This window comes from Microcaecilia unicolor, chromosome 2 (genome assembly GCF_901765095.1).
Source record: "Microcaecilia unicolor chromosome 2, aMicUni1.1, whole genome shotgun sequence".
Taxonomy (NCBI): domain Eukaryota; kingdom Metazoa; phylum Chordata; class Amphibia; order Gymnophiona; family Siphonopidae; genus Microcaecilia; species Microcaecilia unicolor.
In genome coordinates this window covers 251,446,593-251,473,372 of record NC_044032.1, presented here as the reverse complement: position 1 = coordinate 251,473,372, position 26,780 = coordinate 251,446,593, and the positions used below count along the sequence as shown (strand labels likewise).

General features: G+C 43.0%; 2 protein-coding genes across 2 annotated transcripts in view; both read left to right on the top strand.

Annotated features, from left to right (window-relative positions):
- The window catches only part of LOC115463431 (ecto-ADP-ribosyltransferase 4-like), a 50,068-nt gene extending 47,631 nt beyond the window's left edge, over positions 1-2,437 (top strand). Inside the window, exon 5 of the mRNA XM_030193909.1 lies at positions 2,283-2,437. The gene's annotated coding sequence lies outside the window, so the exon portion shown is untranslated. The remainder of the gene's footprint in view (positions 1-2,282) is intronic.
- LOC115461983 (lysozyme C-1-like) lies at positions 553-26,229 on the top strand. The gene is made up of 5 exons (XM_030192032.1): positions 553-556; positions 2,364-2,525; positions 4,555-4,713; positions 17,677-17,755; positions 26,015-26,229. Exons 1-5 carry the CDS (start codon positions 553-555, stop codon positions 26,079-26,081), a joined length of 471 nt encoding a protein of 156 aa, XP_030047892.1. The 3' UTR covers positions 26,082-26,229.
- The last annotated feature ends 551 nt before the right edge of the window (positions 26,230-26,780 follow it).

Below are 26,780 nucleotides of genomic sequence, written 5' to 3'. Positions count from 1 at the left end.
GCAAAAGGGAGTCCAGCCTGCACCTTGGCTGCTAGATATCATCTGAAGTCCTTCCTACCAACATATTTGGACCATTTTGGACTTCTTCCACCTTTCCTGATTTCACTGTACTTGTAACTCCCCTGATCTGGCCAAAGCCTTATAGTGTATTTTCCCCTCCCTTCCCTTTTCCCTCTGCTCCTTCTACCCTCTATACTGTCATTGTAACTGTTCCCTCAGTTCATTGTAAGCTGCTTTGAGGCTGCTTTAAGTGGTATTAAGCGGGTTATAAATGTTCTGAATGAATAAATAAATAAATAAATATAGGTGGAAGTTAAGGTGGGGGAGGGTGGGGGAGGTGAGGGTGGGCAAAAAAATAAAGAGGGAACCTAAGAAAGGAACCAGACTTTGTCTAAAGTCTATGAGCTTAGAACTAAAGAACTTTGCAAAACATTGCAAAATTGTTAGTGAAGCGACATTATTAGTTTTGAGATAGTTAAAATTTTTCCTATGGTGCGAGTGAATACGTTTTGAGAAATAGTTCTTTCTAGCAAGCACTACCTGATTGAGACAATGGGTAAGAAGCATTTTGCAGAGATGTTTACTAGGAGATCTAGTTGTCTGTCGGCACCTTTTGGCCTGCCTAAAATGTACCCCATAGAAACAAAGACATTGGTAATACAAGTCATTGCAATAATTAACTGGGGTAGAATAGATGTGGATGGGGGTCAGGGTGTTTTATGGCAGTATGGTGATTGAAATCCCAACAGCTCACCTGCTCATCCACTGGTAGCTCAGAGAAATCAGAAGGGCAGTTTTCTAATGACTGAAGCTCCGTTGTAGTAATGAAGTCTCTCTTAAAAGGGTAAAGGCATATGCATTTATCTCACAGTGCTTCACAAATGCTCACTATAACCAGACCACGTGCCATGCTTTCATTAGAGAATCTAATCTCGTTAGAAACCTGCACTTTTCCAGAGATAGGATTTTAGTGCCAAATCTCCGTTCTCTGCCTCACTATTGATCTGTAAACACAAGGATTGCATCCAGTGCAGGACACAGATGCTTGGTTTCTCAGAATAGGGCAGGGTTCTAATAATGGAAGGAACACTGTAATGATCATTCTGCTAATTAAAGCATCATTTCTTTGAAAAGCCCAAGAGCAGATCTTTATAGATCTGCTATGATATCTTTTTATATAAATAATGATCAGGTTAAACTACTGGAAAAGGGAGAAGTGTGTGCGTCTCAATTGTTTAACGAGCCACTTAGTTATGATAATTGGCCGATAATGACCAATTATCAAAACTAATTGGCTATAATTGGAATTTACATGCACACTTCACTAGGCATATTCTGTAAAGAGGTGCATGTAAATTTCAACACATGCAGCCAAAAATGGGACACATTCATGGGTGCAGTGTGAGGTGTGCCAGGCCTATCTATCAAATCTACACACATGGATATAGAATTTGGGCCAGTGCACGTAGATGTAGGCGCAGGCATTTATACCAGCTTTACACTGGCACAAATGGTTGCACCTAAATCTACTCATGTCCACCCAGCCTAAGCGTATTCTATATACCATATCTGAATGTAGACATGTCTTATAGAATACATCCAGGTGCTTCCATCAGACGAACCAAGATTCCAGGTGCCATATTTAGAATCGGGTCCTAAGTGCTATTCTATAAAGGGCACCCCCCCCCCCCTTTATAGAATAGTATATGGTGCTGAATTCCATGCCTAACTTTAGGCACCAGACTTCTGCCTGCTGGAAGCTGGTGCCCAAGTTATGTGTATTGAGGCAGTATTCTATAAATTCATGTCCAGCTTTTCAGAACGCCCCTGACATGCCCATTGCATTTTGAGTTACAAGCTAGTAGACTTAGGCGCCATGCCTTATAGAATAGCATGCAGCTAGATGCATGTGCAAATTTTAATTAGTGCCAATTTTCATCAATAATTGGTTTTTGGCACTCAATTATTGATTGTTACGAGCTCATTAGCTAATTAATTTGTGTGCACATATTTGGGTGCCATATATAGAATCTGGGGGCAGGGATAAGTGTGCTGGCTGGAAACAGACAAGATAGAGTCTGTGTATAATGGTTTCCTAAGGTGAACTGCACTGGAGACTAAGGAAAAAGACCTTCCTCTTTCTCTCTTATAAAACATGTTATTGATTTGTTGTGAAATTTTCTGCAATGCCTTAAAATTAATTGAGAATTTGGTTAATAATTGCTTCTTGTTCTTGTTGCTTATCTTTTTTGGCCATGTGTTCTTTTAATTTCTTTTGGCAGGTCTCCTTGCCCTGTCTATCTCTCACATTACTGAGGTTACAAAATGTATATAAAGAGTCAGGGAGCCTCTCTGAGGCTCAGCACCGAGGACAGCGCTAATCATCGTGAAGGCCCTTGCCCTTGCATTCCTGCTAGGACTTGTAGTCCTGAAGAGTGAAGCCAAAGTCTTCAGCAAGTGTGAGCTGGCTTCTGCTTTCAAGCGCGGAGGTTTGGATGGGTACTATGGATACAGCCTTGCCAACTGTAAGCATTAATAATTTTCTTTCTTCCGTTATTTCTGTCCTTTGTTTTCACACTTGGTGCGTCGGCTTATCTTGGTATACACTCTAGTTTGTTTCTCATGAATTCTGTTCTTTCAACATTAATACATTGATTTCTTTGTTTTGGTTCACATCGTTCTCATTTTTTCACATATGTTCTTGATTCACGTTCTCTTCTTGTCTTGATACACATGATTTTATTGGGCAAATGCTTGTCTTTTCATCTTTGTACACGATGATGGCAAGTTTTAAAGCATTTTCTTCTTGTGAAGAATACTTTACATGCAAAAAAGGGCTGTTATCAAATTGTACGCTGATAATAATGCACCTACTTTTAAGTGATTTGCTTGTAGGAGTTCCCAGGAGCATAATTTGTTCAGTTTTTTTTTTTTTTTGAATGGGATCTGTTGGCATTCGCACCAGGTATCTGCTAATGCAGCTTGATAAAAGAGGCCGAAAGGTTGCTTCTTAAGCACATACTGTGGCACTACAGAATGAAAAACTTTAAAAGCCAAAACTAACAATTTTAAATAACAACGTTTCTCAATAGACAACCAATGCAAGGAAGACAAGACAGGAGAAATATGACATTTCTTTATCATTTTCAGGGCAGTGCATCGGTAGGTACATTCTATTACTCAAATTCTCTTTTTCAATAATGCACACTATTGACATTGTTTTTTGTGGGTTAACGTTAAAAATGACATGGGAAATATACTTGATATTTCTCATGTTCTTTCAAATGCATGCACATCCTTAGGGATCATTTTACTAAAGTGTTCTAATGGATTTATTGTACACTAATGATAAGAATGCGCTAAATGAAAGGACACCCATTATATTCCTATGGGCATCTTATTATTTAGCGTGAATTTGTTAGCACACCTTAGTAAAAGGACCCCTTAGTCTTTCCATGATTCTATAATATCTATGGAAATTAAAATTATATGCGTTAATTTTTCCATCCCATGGTATAAAGGAATGTAAATGACTCCAGGGGAACTTTTAGATCTATACGAACACTTTTGAACACTAGTCAATCTAAAGCTTATCAAAACTCTTAAGGTGTTTCACTTTCACAAGGAGAAAATCCCTCAGAAACCTATTGGATTTGCTCAAATCCTTGGTTTACAATGGCAGGACTTTTATGCTGTTGTTAAGTTTCTATCATCGGGAAAAAACTCCTTGTATTTGCTTTATTGCTTTTTAACGTATTTTAACTCAATCGTCTTTCAAAATACCTTTCAAAATATCTGTATATACTTCTTAAGTTTTTAGTCAGACTGTATACATCAGTGCCAGGAAAAGAAACAACAGCACTTAGCTTAAAGTCTGACGGGGCCGCCGTTTCACCCGTGTGGCTTCTTCTGGAACGTGCACAGTTTTGCATAGAATATTTAGATCTCCCAGGATTATCAGTCAGTACAGATTTTGTGCTCTCTCAAGTGGTCTCAGAGATTCATTTTCTGTTTCTCCTTCTCTTTTAGGCAATGGCGTTCCTACCTTCGACGGCACCCGGGGCGGATCGCCGATGCGCCCCCCCCGGGTGCAGCGCCCCCCCCCCCTGGTGAAATGACACCCCCCCCCCATGGTGCACACCGCTGGGGGGGTGCCACAGCACGCGCCTGTCTGCTCCCAGTTCGCTACGCTCACTAAATTCTCTCATTCGCTGCAGCTCCCTCCCTCTGCCCCGGAACAGGAAGTAACCTGTTCCGGGGCAGAAGGAAGGAGCTGCAGCGAATGAGAGAATTTAGCGAGCATAGCGAACTGGGAGCAGACAGGCGCGCGCTGCAGCACTCCCCCAGCGGCGTGCCCCCGGGGCGGACCGCCCCCCCCCCCTTGGTACGCCACTGCTTTTAGGTTCCCTTTTACAAAATAGCACTAGCTGCTGTTGATGCAATAATGCCGACTGAGCCTATTCACTTTGAATGGGCTGTGTTGGCATTGCCACGCGGCAGCAGCTAGTGAGGCTTTGTAAGAGGGGGAGTTCTAGATTCTTCTATATTTTACAGGGATGTGTTTGGCCTATTATGAAAGCCGCTACAACACTGCAGCTGTGAACAACAATGGGCCCAGCAGGGATTACGGTGTATTCCAGATAAACAGCTACTGGTGGTGCAATGATGGACAGACCTCGGGCAGCAAGAACGCATGTGGCATCAGTTGTAGCAGTACGTACTGTCAATTCATTTCCTTCTGTCTAGCATAATATACTTTTGTGTTTTTATTGTTTCTGTGAGAAACTAATTTCACTAATGATTCTCAATCTCCTTCTCCTTCTGTCCTAAGTTATCCAGCCAGCAGACAGAATGTTACCAGTATCTGGATAAGTTCTGGGTCCACCATGGCTTCACCAACTCTCTGTACTGACACTATTTGCATGGTGCAGAGATGTTTTGTGAGGATATTCAGAGACACTATCTGGACAATGCCTCGGAATATCCCAGTCATTAGCACTTATACAGATACAGGTGCTGTTATCTGGACATGAGCTTTTGAATATTGACCCATAAATATCCTCAAATCTAAAGCTCAAAAACATGAGTAAACAAATGAGATTCTAATGCCTACCAAAACTTGAAGTTATCAACCACCAAACACAATTCTGTTGAGAGAGCATTTCATAATAAAGAGCTATGTAGGAAAAAAAAACCCTGCAATCTAGTACAGACCAACTTATACATTATTGGTGGGAGCAATAAGGGAGCACAAATAATTCACTGTTCACCTTTATTTAATATACTGCAAATAATGGAATATCTAAGCTGTTTACATTCCAAAATTAGGTCAAGGGTAGTGAAATTGGTGAAGATGTAAGATAAGGATCAAAATTACATGGGGAACTTATAAAACTCCAAGAGGAGAAAGAGTTAATTAAAATTTAAAGTAACAGAAAAAATAGGATAGGGAAAAACATGAAGTAGGAAAGGGAAGTGAAAAGAAAGACAATTGACATAAGTGAGTAACAGCGGCAGATCTGCTGCTTGGGCAATGGAGAAATACTAAATTATAATCATTGGGTGAATGAAATTATGATCGTTGGATCAATGAAGGAAAAGCTTTATGGAAAAAATGAGCCTTGAAAACAGTTTTAAATCTTAAAAGTGAGAGTTCAGATTGGAGGTGAAGGGCAATATCATTCCACAGAGCAGGGGCGTATCTGTAATGGGGCCAACGGGTGCCTGGCTCCCATACATTTGGCCCTGGCCCCCGCTACCGCAGCCAACCCCCCCTGTGCCGCCAATGGAAGCCTATAGGGGGGGCGAAAAACGGCCCCCGCACTTCGGGCTCTGCCCCCCCCCCCCCCTACCAGGGAAAGTCAGATACGCCCCTGCCACAGAGTGGGCAAAACTACTGAAAAAGATGTGGTTCTAGCAAGATTTGAACGCACCTGAAGGAAAAAAGGAACAACCAAAATGTGATGTTGAGAAAAACGTAGTGTACATATCAGTGAATAGGGTATGAAGTGTTTGTACAAGAACAGCGGAAGATCGGAATGAAGTGCTTGAAAGGTGATAATGGTAATTGTGAGGAGAATCCGGTATTGGACTGAAAACCAGTGTTCTGCATGGAGAAGGGAGGAAACACTGTAAACGTTTTTGGCACCATGTATCAATTTAACTGCTGTGTTTTGGACTAACTAACCTGTGGAGTTGATATAACGGAATACCATGAAAATTGAGTTAAATAATCGAGTCGAGAGATAAGTTTCAAGTTTATTTAGATTTACTAATCCGCAGGCTGGGAGTACCATCTAGGTGGCTTATAATTCATTCAATAAAAGCAAAAAATTAAAATGTGCATATAAGACAGACAAATTGAAAGTGGGGAAAGGGGGGGGGGGACTCCATATTTTCAAGTAAAAGAGGGGAAAGGGAAAAAACAGTAGCCAAGGATTGAACCAGAAGCCGCAAAGAGGGATCTAGCAAGATATATTTGACGGAGCACAAAGAAAGACCTCTTGACCATTGATGAAATATATGACTTAAAACTAAGATGATTGTCAAGATGAACCCCAAGGAATAGGTATTCCTGAGATTGAAGGAGTCACTCCGTGATCTAAACTGCTAAGTTAGAACTTAAGGTTTTGGGGCAGTTCTGTATCAAGATGCCTCCATGTGGGTGCCCCAGTGCAGCATGGGAAGTGCCTATTCTAAAATGACTTCTGAGCACCCCCAACTCCATTATAGAATACTGTAACCCCCAAGGGGTTAAAGTTTTAAAAACTTACTTGGGCTGGGTCGGGAAGAGAGAAGTGATGCTGGATTGCTGCCGATGTCGGTGCCATCTGGGGAGCTGGCATCCACAGTCCGATGGTGTGGGGGCGGAGCAGCAATGCCGAGGCGCCTTCGATGATGTGGGAGGTGAGACTGAGGCGGTGATTTGGAGAAAAGTAGTGTGGGAGTGTCCACAGCTTTGGTGGCATTATGGTAGCCGCTTTGGGGAGAGAGAGGGTGGTCTGGAATGGTGGTGTTGGCTGCGGTGGTAGCGGGAGCGGCAGCGCTGGGGTGGAGAAGGCAAGAGGAGGCTCGGGAGGGCTCAGGAGGGTGCTGGGGCACTGATTGGCCCTGCGTCAGCTACTGACATTGGCATGGTGACGTCAGACGTGCGTTTTGACGCAGGGCCCGAGGATTCCCTGTTCTTAAGGGAACCGGCTCTTGGTAACAAATAGAACCGGTTCCGAAGAGAGAAAGGGACCGGCGGGGGACAGGAGGGAGTGGGAGAAGTGCTTCGATGCACTCTCCCAGCGTTTTTTATGTTACCAAGAGGCCTGATTCTGAAAATAGCGCTGCACTCGCTAAAGAGAGGACCGGGTGCAGAGGAGAAGGCACGAGCTCGATGCCGGCTCGTGACAGGGCTAAGCAGAGGCTTGTGACCAGAATAAAGAGGGATTTTGGGGTTTTGAAAACAACAAAGGTACAAACTTTATTATTTAATTAAAAAGCTGTTGAATATGGTTGAATTTGAAATGTTTATATTGTTTTAAAAATGTTATAATGCTGTGTTAGGAGGGCTAATTGTGGGAGAGGCTCGTGGTTAGCTCGAGCTCCAAGAGTGATGTAAGGGAAGTTCTAAACTGTCTTTTGGTTCAGTTGGGAGGTAGGCACGAAACTGTACAGACCTGTGTTAATGGTCTGAAGACAGTTGGTTTGGAAAACTTGTTTTAAAAAGATTCTGAGTGCTTAAAGTATCGAGAGTGTGTGGAACGAGTGCTTAAGAAAAATTAATGAGTTTTAAGAACAGCCCGCGGGTTTCCTGGCTGTGAGTGTGAGAGCTGTCAGCTGTTTAATAAGCTGTGGTTTTATTTGACAAGTAGCTTAATAAATCAAAGTAAAAGATTAATGGTTTATTGAGCTGGGAAGAATTGCACTGTTAGAAAGCGGTCACTTGCAGTTTTTAAACTAAAACTGCTGACTGTGATACTTTTTAAATTCTTTGAAAACCAAATGTGACTTCTGAAGAATTCTACGAGGTAATGTAACCATCAAATAATATAACTGATGGTTATTTGAACCCTTAGGGATTTTACCCTCACAAGAATTCTGAGAGTGGAAGAAAGTGTCCACACACTCTCCTGTAGAATAATTAAAAGTGGGAGGGATAGCGCAGGGTTCAAGAATTATATGTTTTTTTAATGGGGTAAGCTAGACTAGGGAAATACTAAAATCTTCATTTTTATAAACTCAAGTAATCACACTAGATAGATTTTAGGGTTTATTGAGTTTTTTTTAGCTCAGTGTAGTAGGTTCCCTGGTTCCGGAGGTCCTGCTTCCTGACACCTGGCTCCTGAGATTCCTGTCACCTGGCTCCCAGCATTAAAGAAAGGTGAAGAAAAGAAGTTAAACAAGAAAGCTGGGAACGTATCCTTAAAGGTGTCTATTCAAGACAAAGAATAAAAGACTCTTAAGTGAGCTCTTCTATATACTACAAAAACACTATAGACCTGTTACTTACCTTACACGAGATCTGAAAAAGAACCTAAACCGAGATAAAACAAAAGAACAGAGAATCAATTCCTACTTACTTAAAAGAAACAGAAAGAAAAAAAATAATTTCTAAAGTACTATCTTTCTTAGAACATAGATTGTTGCTGTTGTTTCTAGGGAAACACTTATCTGATTTGATTTCTTTGTTTGGTGGTGACGAAGGAGACTTGTGTCATTCTAATAGAAAAAGAAAATATTTAATGTTATCTGAAGTTATTCATAAACAAATAAATGTAATTACTTATGAAACATAAACTTTGCTCAACTGAGTTCTTTTAGTTTACTTCCCCTCTCGTTTTAGAAACTAAGAGGGCGTGGTTAGTTTTAATAATTACTTCTCAACACTATAAACTTTCTCATTGTTCACCCGAGGTATTATTAGGGTATTTGCAGGGAGTACAATTGAGAACAAAGTGGGAGGGTACAATACTAGCACAAAACCTGCACTGGTGCACATAAATTTAGCTGTGACCATTTATGCCAGGTTAATGGCAGTGTAACTGGGTGCCCGTACAAGTGCCATGCAACATTAATAACATAGCATTCCATAGATTATGTGTAATTTAAAGATCTACCCATGCCTCTCCCATGCTCCAGCCACATATGTATCCCCTTGCAGTTATGTATTATAGCACTTACACACTATCTGGTCCTCATCCTTTTCCCTATTCTTCCCATCCTTCCCCCATTACCTATCCGTCCCTACCCACTATTCCCACCCCTATCTTCCTTTCTGGATGTGTATGCTCTCTTGACTGGGTGTATTTTCTTTCCTATTGTGATTTGTAGTTCTTTTCAAATTAATACTGTTGTAGGTTTTCAGGCTGCAAACCACCTGGATCTGCAAGTTAGGTAAGGCAGTATAGTACGTCTAAATAAACATAAACATCTCATAAAATAGCATGTAGTGCACTTACACACACATGTGCATTAAAATGTGCAAGGCATACATAGCTACATGCACACCTTTTTAATCTTTTGTGCCAAATAACTTGGCCCTGTGCAAAATAGAGCTTGACAGACAAGGCCCAAAACCTTGCACTGAGCTGTGAATCGTATAGGAAGCCAAGGAATATGCACTAATACGAGCCTCGAAAGGTGTCCCCTAATCCAAATGTGCCACTGAATTTTGAATTAACTTCAGAATGTAAAAAGATTTCCTTTGGTAATCCCTAAAAAGGGAACTGCAATAATCAATTTCTGAAAATAGTAGACCTTGAAAGGCCCTTTTAAGGTGAGAAATTGCAAGAAGCCAGTTAATATGACTTCTTGAAATTCAGCTCACAAGTAGCAGCATCCCTAAACACTTCACCATGGGTATAAAAGGAAAAGAAAGCCTGCCCAGAACTAGAAGAGTGTCTCGATCTATTAGATCCAACCTACTGATCCACAGGACTGGGACTGGACTTCAGTTTTGGTAGAGTGGAGGGAAAATTAATTATATTTCATCTACTTGGAGATCGTTGCTAGAAATTATTGGCCCCAAATTGTGGGAACCAATCAACTCTGTTACCATTTAAGAGGTTGCTCAGATCTCATTTGTTTATTCAAGTTTCTGTTCCAGATAGCAAGTAGTTGTGTGTGGGGGTTTTTTCTCTCCATTTCTCCTCTTTTCTTTATTGCATTGTAAACTGCTTTGAAGCCTAGTACAGACCATATAGCGGTATATCAAGTGGAACTAAACAAATAAAACCAAAAAGGTCATGAATCTAAGAGCAATAAATCTGCAAGTCACTGGCATAACACTAATGAACAAGGGAGCAATTCTATAACATTGCATCTATATTTATCTACCTAGAGGGATCCTATATGGTGCCTATTCTATAAAGTAAAGTAGGCACCTATTTATCATTTATAGATTAGAAGCATAACCAGTTAAATATTTATCTTTGATGCTTTCACTTTCTCCTATTCCATTAATTATGGCGTTCCTTTCACACTTTTTTTTATATTGAATTGTAAACCACTTAGAAGGTCATCCATATGGGCAGTACATCAAATTTTAAATAAACTTGGAAACTATAATCGAGGTACAGACACTTATATCAGCCATAGAGCTGGTGTAAATATTCATACCTAAATGCCTGAGATACACATGTAAATTATAGTATTCTATTAGATATGTGCTTAAGGGTAGGTTCTGTCCATGCTTCGCCCAAACTCTGCTCATCTGTATTCTGTCAAATTTGTGCAATATAAGACATGCAAACATTTACAGAATAGCATTTAGGCAGATTTTCAGCATTTATGCCTACATGTGTTCTCACATGTGCATATTTAATCATGTATGTGCATTTTGGTGTTTAAGTGTTAGTGCCCATTTTATAGAATTACCGTGATTAGCTGGAAGACCAGGGGATTCATTTTCGAAACAGAAAAACATCCAAAATAGCAGATGAAAGGTGTGGGTTTTTTTGCCAAAATGTCCAAATCACTATCTTTGCAACCCATTTTAAGATGTTAAGATGTACATATGCAGTGCCTCCAAATCACAAGGGGACATGTCAGGCGTATGTTGGGGTGGTATTTGGGTGTTCCCAAAACTTGGACATTTTCCTGCCATAATGGAACAAAACAAAAACATCCACGGCTAAACATTAGACATTTTGGTCTAGACCTGATTCTATTATGACAAAGTCACAAAAAGGTGCCCTAAATGACCAAATGACCATTGGTGGGATTAAGGCATGACCCCCCCCCCCACTTACTTCCCCAGTGGTCACTGACCCCCTCCTGCCCCCCCCCCCCCAAAGATGTGAAAGAAACAGTGCATATTAGCCTCTATGACGGCTTCAGATGTTATGGCCAGTCCTATTAGAGCAGCAAGCAGGTTCCTGGAATAGTCTAGTGGTTGGTGCAGTGTAGAGAGGGGACCCCGGCCCATATTTTATTCTGCCTGGTACACTTGTGGTGGAAAGTGTGAGCCTTCCGAAACCCACTAAAAACCTAATGTACCCACATATAAGTGATATCTGCAGCCATAAGGGCTATTGTAGTAGTGTGCAGTTGGGTATAGTAGAATTTTGGTGGGTTTTGGAAGGATCACCATACAATATAAGAGGGTAATGGTGATATATGTACCTGGGATCTTTTATGTGAAGTCCAATGCTGTGCCACCTAGGGTGTCCCACTGCTCTGCTGGGATGTCTCTGTGACTAGTCTACTAACCTGCTTATAATCGAAATAGAAAAACGCCTATATTGTGACCCAAATCGGGAGATAGACGTTTATCTCACAAAAACGAATAAAGCGGTATAATCGAAAGCCGAATTTGGACGTTTTCAACTGCACTCCATCGCGGATGCGGACAAAGTTGATGGGGGCGTGTCGAAGGCATGGTGAAGGCGGAACTGGGGCGTGGTTATCGGGCGATCAGAGATGGGTGCCTTTCGCCGATAATGGAAAAAAAATATGCGTTTTAGCGAGAATTTAGGGCACTTTTCCTGGACCCTGTTTTTCCACGAATATGGCCTCAAAAAGTGCCCTTAATGACCAGATGACCACTGGAGGGAATCGGGGATGACCTCCCCTGACTCCCCCAGTGGTCACAAACCCCATCCCACCACAAAATATGCCGTTTCACAACTTTTTATTTTCACCCTCAAATGTCATACCCACCTCCCTGGCAGCAGTATGCAGGTCACTGGAGCAGTGATTAGGGGGTGCAGTGGACTTCAGGCAGGTGGACCCAGGCCCATTCCCCCCCCCACCTGTTACACTTGTGCTGATAAATGGGAGCCCTCCAAACCGCCCCCCAAACCCACTGTACCCACATGTAGGTGCCCCCCTTCACCCCTTAGGGCTATAGTAATGGTTTAGACTTGTGGGCAGTGGGTTTTGAGGGGGATTTGGGGGGGCTCAACACCCAAGGGAAGGGTGCTATGCACCTGGGAGCTGTATTACCTTTTTTTTTTTTTTTGTAAAAGTGCCCCCTAGGGTGCCCGGTTGGTGTCCTGGCATGTGAGGGCGACCAGTGCAGTACGAATCCTGGCTCCTCCCACGAATAAATGTCTTGGAGTTATTCGTTTTTGAGCTGGGCGCTTTCGGTTTCCATTATCGCTGAAAAACAAAAACGCCCAGCTCAAAAAAAGATAAACGTCCATGTTTTTCGAAAATACGGTTCGGTCCGCCCCTTCACGGATCCGTTCTCGGAGATAAACGCCCATGGAGATAGACGTTTCCGTTCGATTATGCCCCTTCACGAATGCTGCCCCTCCATACACTCCAATGGCTTGTTTCTATGCATTTCATCTAGCAAATGACCATTTTTCAAACAGAAAGAGAGACCTTTTCTGGTTCAAAAATTACTAAGATCACCACATGATTTTTGGATGTTTTCAGCAAAATGTCCAAATTTAGAAGTCATATTGAAAATGCTCCTCCAAGTAACCTCCAGGGATGGACAGAGGTAAACATTAAACAAACCAGGAAACAAAATACACCCCAGAGGAAACGTACAGCAGAAATGATTCAATTGACAGGATTTTCATCTCAGATAACAGAATGAGGGCTATTGGACAGAAAGCACTAAAATCAACACCTCTGAAACCAACAACATCGAATATGGATAACAGAACCTCATGACTGCCTTGAAGTGGTTAATAAATCCCCATAAATAAATAAATAAACAAACAAACAGGGTCAAAGCCAGTTATTAGATCTAATAGAATCAGCAAGGAGGACTTTCTATCATCCAAGTATATCTAATATCATCCAATAAGGATAACATAGCATTTGAAATTTAACATCTACATTTCATTATACAGTTAAATTTAGTAGACTGAATTCTATGGGGGAGGAGCACTGGAGAGGCATAGGTTGAAAGAAATAGAAAGTCAAGCAGCAGGAAGTAAGTGTCTTAAAAGTCTTCAACCATCCTCCTTGCTGTCTCTTTGCATCAAAAATGCAGGGCTTTTATTTTGAGGGGGTACTGAGTACCTGCACCTTTTCCATTGTCTGCTAACATTGACCCATGGAACCCAAGTTTTAATGAAAGAGCTCAGGCTCTACACACCATTTCTGCCTTGTCATAGATTCTATGACTGGTTGTAGGGGGTCTGGCTATTGTGGGGTGGGTCCCTCAGTGATCACCCCACTCCTGAAGAGTGGCCTAGCATTTGAGTACCGGTACTTTTTTGCTAGAAAAAAACACACTGCAAAAATGAAACATAATTCCTCAGTAAAAGTCTGAGCCATTTCATCCCTCTGTCCATTTCTTAAAATATTGAAAAATATCTCATGGAAAGAACACCCCCCACCCGGTTTCACACGCTTAAAATATTTTTAAATTACTTCTGCAGAAAGTGAAATAAGATAAGAAAAAAAAAAGAAAGTGAAAAGAAAATACCCCTGCAGGATCCTCCTTCCCTCTTATCCCATTTTAGGGGATCCATAGCCAGCATATACTTTGGCAAGTACAGAAAATGGAGAGGAAAATTTACTGCTGAGAGAGTTTTTTCTCTATCAAGGGTTCGAAGTGAAAGAGAAAGGGACGGGATTGTGGCCCCACTGGAGTATTATTTTATTTTTCAGGTGCTGGGATGGAAGAGGAGCTTTTAAAGAGTACGTGGAGGGGCATTTTCGAACGGGGATGACCATCTCTAAGGGCGCCCAACTCTAAGGACAGTGCCACGAAGGGGCGGGGTAACGCGTATTATCGAAACAAGATGGACGTCCATCTTTCGTTTCGATAATACGGTTGGGGACGCCCAAATCTTGACATTTAGGTTGACCTTAGAGATGGTCATCCTCGATTTTCAGCGATAATGGAAACCAAAGACGTCTATCTTAAAAACATCCAAATCCAAGCCCTTTGGTCATGGGGGGAGCCAGCATTTGTAGTGCACTGGTCCCCCTTACATGCCAGGACACCAACCGGGCACCCTAGGGGGCACTGCAGTGGACTTCACAAATTGCTCTTAGGTGCATAGCTCCCTTACCTTGGGTGCTGAGCCCCCACAACTCCCCCCCCCCCCCCCCAGGTTCGCCTGCCTGAAGTACACTGCACCCACTACAACTGCTCCAGGTACCTGTATACTGCTGCGATGGACTTGAGTATGGCATTTGAGGCTGGCAAAAAAGTATTTTTAAACTTGTTTTTTATGGTGGGAGGGGGTTAGTGACCACTGGGGGAGTAAGGGGAGGTCATCCCCGATTCCCTCCGTTGGTCATCTGGTCAGTTCGGGCACCTTTTTGAGGCTTTGTTGTGAAAAAAATGGACCAAGTAAAGTCGGCCAAGTGCTCGTCAGGGACGCCCTTCTTTTTTCTATTATCGGCCGAGGACGACCATCTCCTAATCACGCCCCAGTCCCGCCTTCGCTACCCTGCCAACATGCCCCCGTGATCTTTGGTTGTCCCCGCGAGTCGTGACGGAAAGCAGTTGAGGGTGTCAAAAAATCAGCTTTCCATTATGCCGATCTGGACGACCTTGCAAGAAGGACGCCCATCTCCTGATTTGTGTCGAAAGATGGGCGTCCTTCTCTTTTGAAAATAGCCACTTAAAAGTGAACTTTCAAAAAGATTTGTGCAAGTTATTTTGGGATTTACATAGACAAATCTTAAATTGACACCTAAATCTATGCAGCTCCTTCTGAAATTATTCCCTTAGGGGGCAATTCTACAAAGGAGACGCAGCTCATTGTGACCTTAGGCAACTCACTTAATCCTTTATTGCCTCAGTTACAAAACTGAGGGCCTCTTTTACAAAGCCCTAACCCCATGGATGTTCTTCCCCCCACCAACAGAAGATGCCATAGAGGTTCCTCACTCCACAAAACCAATGCCTCCCCTTTCAAACAGTGCCTCTATCCACCTATAGTCCCCCTACCCCAGACCTACCTTCAAGATTCCCTGGGTCTAGGTGGGAGCAGGCAGGAGCAATCCCCAGTCACTCCTGCCCATGCCAACTGTGTTAAACATGGCACTGGCAGCCCCTAGTGGTAGTTCTGTGGTACTACCGCTAGAGTCGGGTTTCCATGTAAGGTACAGCCTGCACAGTGTGTACATTCTAATACTAATTGTATCAAATCTAGTGTCATACTTACATCAGTCTCTCCTTATTTCCCACATAATCCAAAGCACCATTAATATCCTCTACTACAATCAAATCAGAAAATATTACTGATACCTCTGATGACAGAGCTAGAAAATCCCTGAACAATTTGACAGTATCCTCAGGGGCTTGATAAAAGAGCAATAAACATTACAGCCTAGCTACAATGTAGATCAGAATCCTCACCACACAATAGATGGATTTCTAATAGCATCCCCTTTTCTTCTCGTGGTGAGCATTGAACAGGGCTTCCTAGCCTATGGGGCATAATTGCTTAACAATCACCATTCCATTTTCAGATAGCCAGGATTCTGTACTGATTAGGAAACTAAGCTCCATTAAATAATGTATGAACTGACTCTTATGCTGTGCAGGTCTTGCATTAACCAGGATTCTCTGAGGATTACCAGATGTGTCATTGTATCCCTTCTACTGAAAGAAACCTATATATCTTCTCCAAGTCGTGAACGATATAGGGCTGGAATGGGGGAGACTCAATAGTTGAAGTGTTTCTTCACAGAATAGATGCTGCATAAGCTTAACCTAACAGATGGAGAGGGTTGGGCAAAAATGAGGTCAGCAATTGTGACAGGAAAGGTTCAAAGTATCTTTGGCACAGAGGAAGTGAGTGCTAAATTCATAGAATAAGTAGAATCTGAGGATTACCAATGGAAGGATTAATGGGCCAGAGATGTAGTGGGCCTAAAGGTCTATTTTGAGTCTTCATACCCTATACTTTTATGTTTCCATCCCTCATTCTATTTTGTTTTTATTATTTCTGCTCTCTGTCACCGATTTTCTATGTCTTAAGACATCCATTTAAAGAGAATGATTAAGACTGTATTATTATGGATTAAGAACTGGTTGAAAGATAGGAAGCAGAGAGTAGGATTGCGTGGCCAGTATTCTCAGTGGAGGAGGGTAGTTAGTGGGGTCCCGCAGGGGTCTGTGCTGGGTCCGTTGCTTTTTAATGTATTTATAAATGACCTAGAGATGGGAATAACTAGTGAGGTAATTAAATTCGCCGATGACACAAAATTATTCAGGGTCGTCAAGTCGCAGGAGGAATGTGAACGATTACAGGAGGACCTTGCGAGACTGGGAGAATGGGCGTGCAAGTGGCAGATGAAGTTCAATGTTGACAAGTGCAAAGTGATGCATGTGGGTAAGAGGAACCCGAATTATAGCTACGTCTTGCAAGGTTCCGCGTTAGGAGTTACGGATCAAGAAAGGGATCTGGGTGTCGTCGTCGATGATACGCTGAAACCTTCTGCTCAGTGTGCTGCTGCGGCTAGGAAAGCGAATAGAATGTTGGGTGTTATTAGGAAGGGTATGGAGTCCAGGTGTGCGGATGTTATAATGCCGTTGTATCGCTCCATGGTGCGACCGCACCTGGAGTATTGTGTTCAGTACTGGTCTCCGTATCTCAAAAAAGATATAGTAGAATTGGAAAAGGTACAGCGAAGGGCGACGAAAATGATAGTGGGGATGGGACGACTTTCCTATGAAGAGAGGCTGAGAAGGCTAGGGCTTTTCAGCTTGGAGAAGAGACGGCTGAGGGGAGATATGATAGAAGTGTATAAAATAATGAGTGGAATGGATCGGGTGGATGTGAAGCGACTGTTCACGCTATCCAAAAATACTAGGACTAGAGGGCATGAGTTGAAGCTACAGTGTGGTAAATTTAAAACGAATCGGAGAAAATTTTTCTTCACCCAACGTGTAATTAGACTCTGGAATTCATTGCCGGAGAACGTGGTACGGGCGGTTAGCTTGACGGAGTTTAAAAAGGGGTTAGATAGATTCCTAAAGGACAAGTCCATAGACCGCTATTAAATGGACTGGAAAAATTCCTCATTTTTAGGTATAACTTGTCTGGAATGTTTTTACGTTTGGGGAGCGTGCCAGGTGCCCTTGACCTGGATTGGCCACTGTCGGTGACAGGATGCTGGGCTAGATGGACCTTTGGTCTTTCCCAGTATGGCACTACTTATGTACTTATGTACTTATGACTCAGTGAAAGGCACAGAGGAAGATCTTATGTACATTCATTTTCATTTACATCTGTGTAATCGCACATGTATTTTATCATTTAGATTTCTTAAATGATGACATCAGTGATGACATTGTTTGTGCCAAAAGAGTTGTGAGAGATCCCCAGGGAATGAATGCTTGGTAAGTATCTGTCCATATGGTCATATTTTGTGTGTAGACAGCAAAGCTCTTCCAGAAGAATAACAGGAGGATGACTAAATAAAAGCAAAAACTTTGGGACCTTTTTACAAAGTCGCATAAGGGCCTACGTTTGTCCAGCACATGCCAAATCAGCATTACCACCCAGCTACTGCGTGCCCCGGGTGGTAATTCTGAATTTGACGTGGTGCTTACCCAGTGGTAAATGGCAGTGGACGCGTGCTTCATGCCTACAGTCTAGGTAGCATGTGAGACCTTACCGATAAGCCAATGGGTGACAGTAAGGTCTCAGGCCGAAAATGGACACGCACTAGTTTTTATTTTGCCATGCGTCTATTTTCCAGCCTCTTTAAAAAAGGACATTGTTCCAGGACCCAGCAAAAACTGGCCCAGCGCATGCCCAAAAGATACATTCACATTGCCACAGGCCACTTTTTGTCTTGGTTTAGTAAAAGGGTCCTCTTATTCATGAAGAGACCTGAAACGGCATAGTGTTTCGGCAAAATGCCTCCCTCAGGGGTCTAAAACTAATAAGAAACATATTGTCCTGTTTCTAGTGGTGAGCCCTTAGGTTCCCTAAGGCCCCGCAAGACCTCAGAGGACAGCCGTGCACCCCGAATCTTCACCCGCGGCGGCCGCCGTTCACCAAGGGTTGAGCCCCCAGCTGCAGGCGGCCAGCAGGACTGCTGGAACCGTGGGGTGACGGCTGACCTGGCTGGTAATTAGTAACGCAGTCTCTGAAGGGTAGCTAGCAAGGGCGGCTAGCACTCCGAGAGGACAAGTAGCACAGTCTCTGAAAGGTAGCTAGCCAGGGCGGCTAGCACTCCAAGAGGACAAGTAGCACAGTCTCTGAATGGTAGCTAGCAAGGGCGGCTAGCACTTCGAGAGGACAAGTAGCACAGTCTCTGAAAGGTAGCTAGCAAGGGCGGCTAGCACTCCGAGAGGACAAGTAGCACAGTCTCTGAAAGGTAGCTAGCAAGGGCGGCTAGCACTCCGAGAGGACAAGTAGCACAGTCTCTGAAAGGTAGCTAGCAAGGGCGGCTAGCACTCCGAGAGGACAAGTAGCACAGTCTCTGAAAGGTAGCTAGCAAGGGCGGCTAGCACTCCAACAAACCCACTGTGCCGGCTTCAGCATACATGAAACGGAAGCAGTTGAGTCCTCCTGTCCTCCTGTTTAAATGTCGCGCCGCCCTGCCCCCTCCCCGGGCGAGGAACCAACCAACCAGGACCCGGAAGGCGATGGAGCCTCAGGATTGGCTGGCCCACCTTCCAGGCGGAGTTTTAGCCCCGGCGCGCCAATCCGGCGTGGGGTAGGTGGAGCCTCCGCGCCGGTCCGCCCCGGGAGGCGTCGGCGCTGGCGGCGCCATCTTGGCCGGCGCAACGCTCCGCTCTCCGAGGCCGGCGCTCACTCCAGCGGGTCGCCGGTCTCGGCCCGACCCGCGACAGCGCCGGCCTCTCCGGAGGTCCATCCCCGCAGCCCCGGATGCCGCGAGGGCCGCCGACCATCACCCCCCACAACAGGAGCGCAGGTAGGAACGTGGAACGGGACACATATAGTAGTAATCAAAATATATATACTAAAAAAAAACAAATATATATAGTCTTGTAATTATTAATTTATTGTTCTATTTTTAAAATATTTTATATACTGCATATGTTTGTTCTTTTTTATTATATATATTTTTATTTAGTCTCACTCTATTATTCTTCTGGAAGAGCTTTGCTGGCTACACTACCCCCCCCCCCCAAAAAAAAAAAACCCTGGTGGCCCAGCGGACCCACTGACCCCCCTTTCCCCAATTTAACACTATATCCTGATGGACTAGTGTAATCCCACCCTCCAATCCCCTCCTCATACCTTGTATAGCTGGAGGCAAGAGGAAGGTCTACTCTCTCCTGCCTCTGGGCCCACCCACTGCAAAATGGTGGTGCCTAGCTCCTGCCTGGGGCATCCTGGGATGCACTGGGAGGGGCTAAGTACCATATAAGGAAAAAAAACTCCTTATATGGTACTTTGGGACAATAGAGTCCTGTTTTAACTATTTCACTTGTTTGGAACAGTCATTTGTTTTTTTTTGTGTTTTTTTCCCCTGAGCAATAAGAAGTTTTAAATTCAATGCCGTTTTTGCAAGTCAAGAATCCTTTTCTAGGATCCATGTTGTAGATTTAAAGAGATATAGTTCCATAAATATCATAGTTATGAGTACAGTGCAGATAGTTCCTATATATTTGTCTGCACTATATTAATTCTTTAGATCAGGGGTGGGGAAAACATTTGGCTTGAGGGCTACATTGGGAGTCATTACTGGTTTGCGAGATACAGCAGAGGAGTCTGTGATCTAAGGAGTGGAGGTACAGTGGGTTACTAAAGCCAAAGGATTGTGTGTGTTGCTTAATGTGAGTTTATTTTATTTTTATTTGTTACATTTGTATCCCACCTTTTCCCACTTATTAGTAGGCTCAAAGTGACTTACATAATTCCAGAGAGGTGGTTACAGACTCCGGTGTGAGCAAATACAGAATAGGGGTTCTATTACAGTGACAAGTAAAGTAAAGAAGCATCGGTAAATAGGTTGGGATGATTCAGACAAAATGTTAGGGTGTGATCATGCATCGGGGTTGAAAACTGTCTGTTTCCTGATTAAAATGCCATATTTCATTACTCGGTGTTTATGTCAGATACTGTGGGGTATGCCTTCTTGAACAGGTGAGATTTTAGTTTTTTTCAGAATTCTAGATGATTATTCGTAGATTTCAGGCGTTTTGGTAGAGTATTCCAGAGCTGTGTGCATATGTAAGAGAAACTTGACGCATATATTGATTTATACTTCAGGCTTTTACAACTTGGGAAGTGAAGAGTTAAGTACATTCTGGCTGATTCAATTGTGTTTCTAATTGGTAAGTTGATTAGTTCAGACATATAGCTTGGAGCTAGACCATGCATTATTCTGTGAACGAAGGTACAAATCTTGAAAGTGATACGCTCCTTGATTGGTAGCCAGTCTAGTTTTTCCTGGAGGGGTTTTGCACTTTCAAATTTCGATTTTCCATTGATAAGCCTGGCTGCCGTATTCTGAGCAGTCTGTAGTTTCCTTACGATTTGCTCCCTGCAACCCGCATATACTCCATTGCAGTAATCAACATGTGTTAATAGCATTGTTTGAATCATGTTGCGAAAAGTTTCCCTCGGGAAGAATTGTTTTACCCGTTTGAGTTTCCACATTGTGTGGAACATTTTCTTTGTAATGGTGGTGGCTTGGTTCTTTAGTGTTAGGTTGCTGTCAATAATAATGCTGAGGATTTTCAGGTTATCTGAGATTGGAAGAGTGTGTTCCGGGGTATGTATGGTTGTGGGGTAGTTTGTAAAATGTTGAGATGAAAGAATAAGACATAAGTACATAAGTACATAAGTAGTGCCATACTGGGAAAGACCAAAGGTCCATCTAGCCCAGCATCCTGTCACCGACAGTGGCCAATCCAGGTCAAGGGCACCTGGCACGCTCCCCAAACGTAAAAACATTCCAGACAAGTTATACCTAAAAATGCGGAATTTTTCCAAGTCCATTTAATAGCGGTCTATGGACTTGTCCTTTAGGAATCTATCTAACCCCTTTTTAAACTCCGTCAAGCTAACCGCCCGTACCACGTTCTCCGGCAATGAATTCCAGAGTCTAATTACACGTTGGGTGAAGAAAAATTTTCTCCGATTCGATTAAATTTACCACACTGTAGCTTCAACTCATGCCCTCTAGTCCTAGTATTTTTGGATAGCGTGAACAGTCGCTTCACATCCACCCGATCCATTCCACTCATTATTTTATACACTTCTATCATATCTCCCCTCAGCCGTCTCTTCTCCAAGCTGAAAAGCCCTAGCCTTCTCAGCCTCTCTTCATAGGAAAGTCGTCCCATCCCCACTATCATTTTCGTCGCCCTTCGCTGTACCTTTTCCAATTCTACTATATCTTTTTTGAGATACGGAGACCAGTACTGAACACAATACTCCAGGTGCGGTCGCACCATGGAGCGATACAACGGCATTATAACATCCGCACACCTGGACTCCATACCCTTCCTAATAACACCCAACATTCTATTCGCTTTCCTAGCCGCAGCAGCACACTGAGCAGAAGGTTTCAGTGTATCATCGACGACGACACCCAGATCCCTTTCTTGATCCGTAACTCCTAACGCGGAACCTTGCAAGACGTAGCTATAATTCGGGTTCCTCTTACCCACATGCATCACTTTGCACTTGTCAACATTGAACTTCATCTGCCACTTGCACGCCCATTCTCCCAGTCTCGCAAGGTCCTCCTGTAATCGTTCACATTCCTCCTGCGACTTGACGACCCTGAATAATTTTGTGTCATCGGCGAATTTAATTACCTCACTAGTTATTCCCATCTCTAGGTCATTTATAAATACATTAAAAAGCAACGGACCCAGCACAGACCCCTGCGGGACCCCACTAACTACCCTCCTCCACTGAGAATACTGGCCACGCAATCCTACTCTCTGCTTCCTATCTTTCAACCAGTTCTTAATCCATAATAATACCCTACCTCCGATTCCATGACTCTGCAATTTCTTCAGGAGTCTTTCATGCGGCACTTTGTCAAACGCCTTCTGAAAATCCAGATATACAATATCAACCGGCTCCCCATTGTCCACATGTTTGCTTACCCCCTCAAAAAAATGCATTAGATTGGTGAGGCAAGACTTCCCTTCACTAAATCCGTGCTGACTTTGTCTCATCAGTCCATGTTTTTGTATATGCTCTGCAATTTTATTCTTAATAATAGCCTCCACCATCTTGCCCGGCGTTGTGGTTTTTCTTTATTGAGTTTTAGTTTGAATGTCATGGCCCAGGTATCCATTAGGCTTAGGCTGTTTTTATTATATTGGTGATTTCTGAAAGGTTTGGTTTGAAAGGTATGTATATTGTGACATCAGTTGCATACAGAAAAGGGTTAAGGCCTTGATTGAAAAGAGACTTGGCTAAGGGGGTAATCATTAGGTTGAAAAGGATGGGTGAGAGAGGTGAGAGAGGTGATCCCTGAGGTACTCCACAGTCGGTTTCTCAGGGTGGAGAGATGTTGGAGTTTGACTTTACTTGATATGACCTTGTGGTTAGGAACCCCTTGATCCATTTGAGTATATTCCCCCCGATTCCTATCCTGTCGACTATACTTAGTAGTATATTGTGGTCTACCATATTGAATGCGCTAGACATGTCGAATTGAAGTAGGAGAATGTTTTTACCTAGTGCAATTTCTTGCTTGAATTTGGCAAGAAGAGATACCAGTACAGTTTCTGTACTATGAAGGGGTCTGAAACTGGATTGTGATTCATGAAGTATTGAGAATTTGTTGATATACTCCGTGAATTGTTTGGCTACGATACTTTCCATCAATTTGGTTGCCAGTGGGATGGATGCCACAGGACGATAGTTAGTGATATCATTTCATTTCTTCTTGGTGTCTTTTGGTAATGGTGTAAGTAAAATGTTGCTTTTGTCCTTTGGGAACAAGCCTTGCTGGAACATGTAGTTTAGATGGGATGTAAGATCTGCAATGAATCGGACAGTTGGTGATTTCATTAAATAGTTGTGACATGAGCAGATGAGAGTTTTCTGGTTGCCTGTGCAACTATTTCGTCTGTAGTCTGGATGAAGTGTGACCAAGACTGATCTACTAGGTATTCTCCAGAGTGTGGGTCTAGTTCATCAAGGAAGGTATCAAGGTTAATGTTTTCATGAGACATGGTTTTGCTTATGTTGGAAATTTTTTCTTTAAAGTATTTGGCAAGTTCTTCTGCTGGTGGAATGTCGGTATTTGATATGGTAACTGGTTTGGTGTCTAGTACTTTGTTCAGTAGTTTGTATAATTTCTTCATGTCCTTGAAGTCAGTTCCAATTTGTGCTTTATGGTAATTCCATTTGGATTTTTTAATCCCATTTTTGTATTTTCTTTGTGATTTTTTCCATGCGTTTAGTGTTTTTGGTGTTTCTACTTTTTCTCTTTCAAGTGGTCTAGATATTGTTTTTAATATTTTCAAATCATCGTTGAACCAAGGTGTTTTATTGGGTTTGTATGAGGTTTTTGTTCATATAGTTGCTATGTCATTTAAATTGGAAATGCATCTCTTTTCCAATTCCACGAGGAAGTATTCAGAATCGGCTAAAACTGACCAGTTGTTGTCATATATCGATTACCAAAATGTTTTTGCATCTACACGAATTCTTATATTTGTAAGTTGTTTTTTCTTCTACTTGGTGATGTCCCTTTTTCAGCCAATGTAAGGTTAGGTTTAGTTTGAAGTGATCGGACCATGAAATGTCAGACCATTTATGTCCTGTTATTATGAAGTTGGACTAGTAACTAGGTATTCCCCTGTGACACCTGTCTTGGCACATGCCTCTTTGAGGTTTTCAGTATAGTCGCATATAATTGCTTTAGTCAACGCTAGCAAATCCCATTAGCTCTTTCATACTGGTCCTAGGATCCACAAGAGCAATCATGTATGAGTGGAGTGGATGATTAGACTAGTGCTTGGAGCACTGGGATGACAACCAGGAAAGCCTGGCTCAGTGGCGTTCCTAGCGTGGATGGCACCTGGGGGGGATCGCCGATGTGCCCCCCCCCGGGCGCAGCGTGCCCCCCCCACCTGTGAAATGACACCTTCCCCCCTCCCCGGCGAAATGACACCCCCCCGGGGGTAACCTGTTCCGGGGCAGAGGGAGCTGCAGTGAACGAGCGAAGTTCGGGAAGTCGGAGCCCACAGGAGCGCGCCACGGCACCCCCCAGCGGCGTGCACCCGGGGCGGACCGCCCCCACCGCCCCCCCCCTTGGTACGCCACTGGCCTGGCTCAAATCCCACTGCTGTTCCTTGACTTGGGGACAAACATAGTTTGTAAGGCCTCTGGGGACAGGAAAATATGTACTGCAACTGAATGTAATTCATGTTAAGCTACAATTTTAAAAAAAGGTGTGAGCCTAGTCCAAATACATAAATTAGGTCAAGGGAGGGAATAAGTTAGTACCTTCAACCACAACTCTGGGAGCTGAAGAAAGCTAATGTAAGTAAAGGCCAACTTTTACCCTGTTACATTGGTGGTTGGGTACTGCCTAAGTGACAGTTGACAGATTGTTTCTATAAGGCCAGCAAATTAGCTGTCAGTGTTTACCTTCTGCCAGCTGTTAATGTAAAGTATTAGTATTGATACAGGAGAAGCTGTCAGCAACATGCAGAGGTAGCCTCCCAGATCAATTTTGCTGACAAACTTAGATGTACTGAGACCAAAACAAGTACAGGGAGTCCGAGAGAAACAGCAGCAGAGGAAGCTTTGCAAAATGCTTCAAAAGTAGCAGGGTCTCAAAGAAGAGCAGTAGTGTCTGAAACAAGAGGCTCTAGAGGGCTCCTGCTGGATTAGCTCTATGTGGAATGGGGAGAGGAGACTGACAGGACAGCAGTGTGAGGTCTATGTGAATGTGTCATTAGTAGGGCCAACAGCACAGTAAAAAAAAAAAATTGTAGCAGTGAAAGGATCCTTTTACTAAGGTGCGCTGAAAAATGTCCTGTGCTGTAGGCACATGTATTGGATGCGTGCAGGTCCATTTTTCAGCGTGCCTGCAAAAAAAGACCTTGTTTTTTTTCACTGAAAATGGACGTGCAGCAAAATAAAAATTGGCACGCATCCATTTTGGACCTGAGACCTTACCGCCACCCATTGACTTAGCAGTAAGGTCTCACACATTAACTGGGCGGTAATAGTCAGCACGCATATACTGCCGATTACCGCCCAGTTGGCCCCACCCAGTAGAAAATAAAAAATATTTTCTGCTGTGCATATCAGACACACATAAAAAATGGAATTACTGCCCAGGGCTCATGGTAGCCGGGCTGACGCGTGCTGGACGCACGTAGGTACCTACTGTATGCACCTTAGTAAAAGGGCCCACAAGTAAGGTGAGCCACTGGGCCAATAGTAGTAAGAAAGCTGTCTTAGATTTGGGAACTGCCTGAGGGACAGCAATGGCCTGTGGGCTGTAGTTTGCTGACCCCCACTTTAGATTCATAGATAGGGTTCTAACCTTTTAAACTCTCTGTACTCTATTCAGGTTTAGGGCAATTTTCAAAGTCATTTCTACTTCAATGAGATTGATAACATCTGCAACCATGTATCAGTCAGGTTACTGAGTGGAATCAAGCATGGTTAATCCTTTCTTTGGTTTTTAGGGTTGCCTGGAAGAATTACTGCAAAGGAAAGGATGTGAGCAGCTTCACATCAGGATGTGCACTCTGAGGCTAGCATGATAACACCTTCTACTGCATTGGTTCTGGACATGTTCATGTGAATTTTCTATAATTTAATACACTATTAAATCCAACTACCATCTGCTATTCTTTGGTTATGATATGAACACTGCAAAAAAATTTAAAAATAAAAAGAGGTGCACACTGAAGCACCGAGTCGTCATCTGTGGTTGAATTAAGTGGAGTGCAAATGAGAACTAATTGGTAGGAATGACATAGGATACGTTCATGATTTTCCTAACATTAGTTTTACCAAAAAACTTATGTTAACTCATTAAAAGAAAATATTTTATATGAAGGAACTCTCTCGATAGCAGGGTCCATCAATGGATTTGCACCCAAGGTTCCAATGACCTCCGCCTATCTGTTCTCTTCTTTCTTCACTCATAGCACAAATTGGAAAAAAATATTTTTTCACTCAACATGTAATTAAACTCTGGAATTTGATGCCAGAGAATGTAGTAAAAGCAGTTAGCTTAACGGAGTTAAAAAAAAGACTTTGCTAGCTTCCTAAAAGAAAAGTCCATAAGCCATTATGAAAATGGACTTGGGGAAAATCCATTGCTTATTTCTAGGATAAGCAGCATAAAATGTAATGTACTGTTTTGGGATCTTGCCAGGTACTTGTAACCTGGATTGGCCACTGTTGGAAACAGGATACTGGGCTTGATGGACCTTCGGTCTGTCC

Excerpts from the sequence above, each read along its gene's own strand:
- LOC115461983 (XM_030192032.1), top strand. Across the intron at positions 2,526-4,554 it reads TGGATACAGCCTTGCCAACT|GGATGTGTTTGGCCTATTAT; the intron begins GTAAGCATTAAT and ends TATATTTTACAG. Across the intron at positions 17,756-26,014 it reads CCCCAGGGAATGAATGCTTG|GGTTGCCTGGAAGAATTACT; the intron begins GTAAGTATCTGT and ends TTTGGTTTTTAG.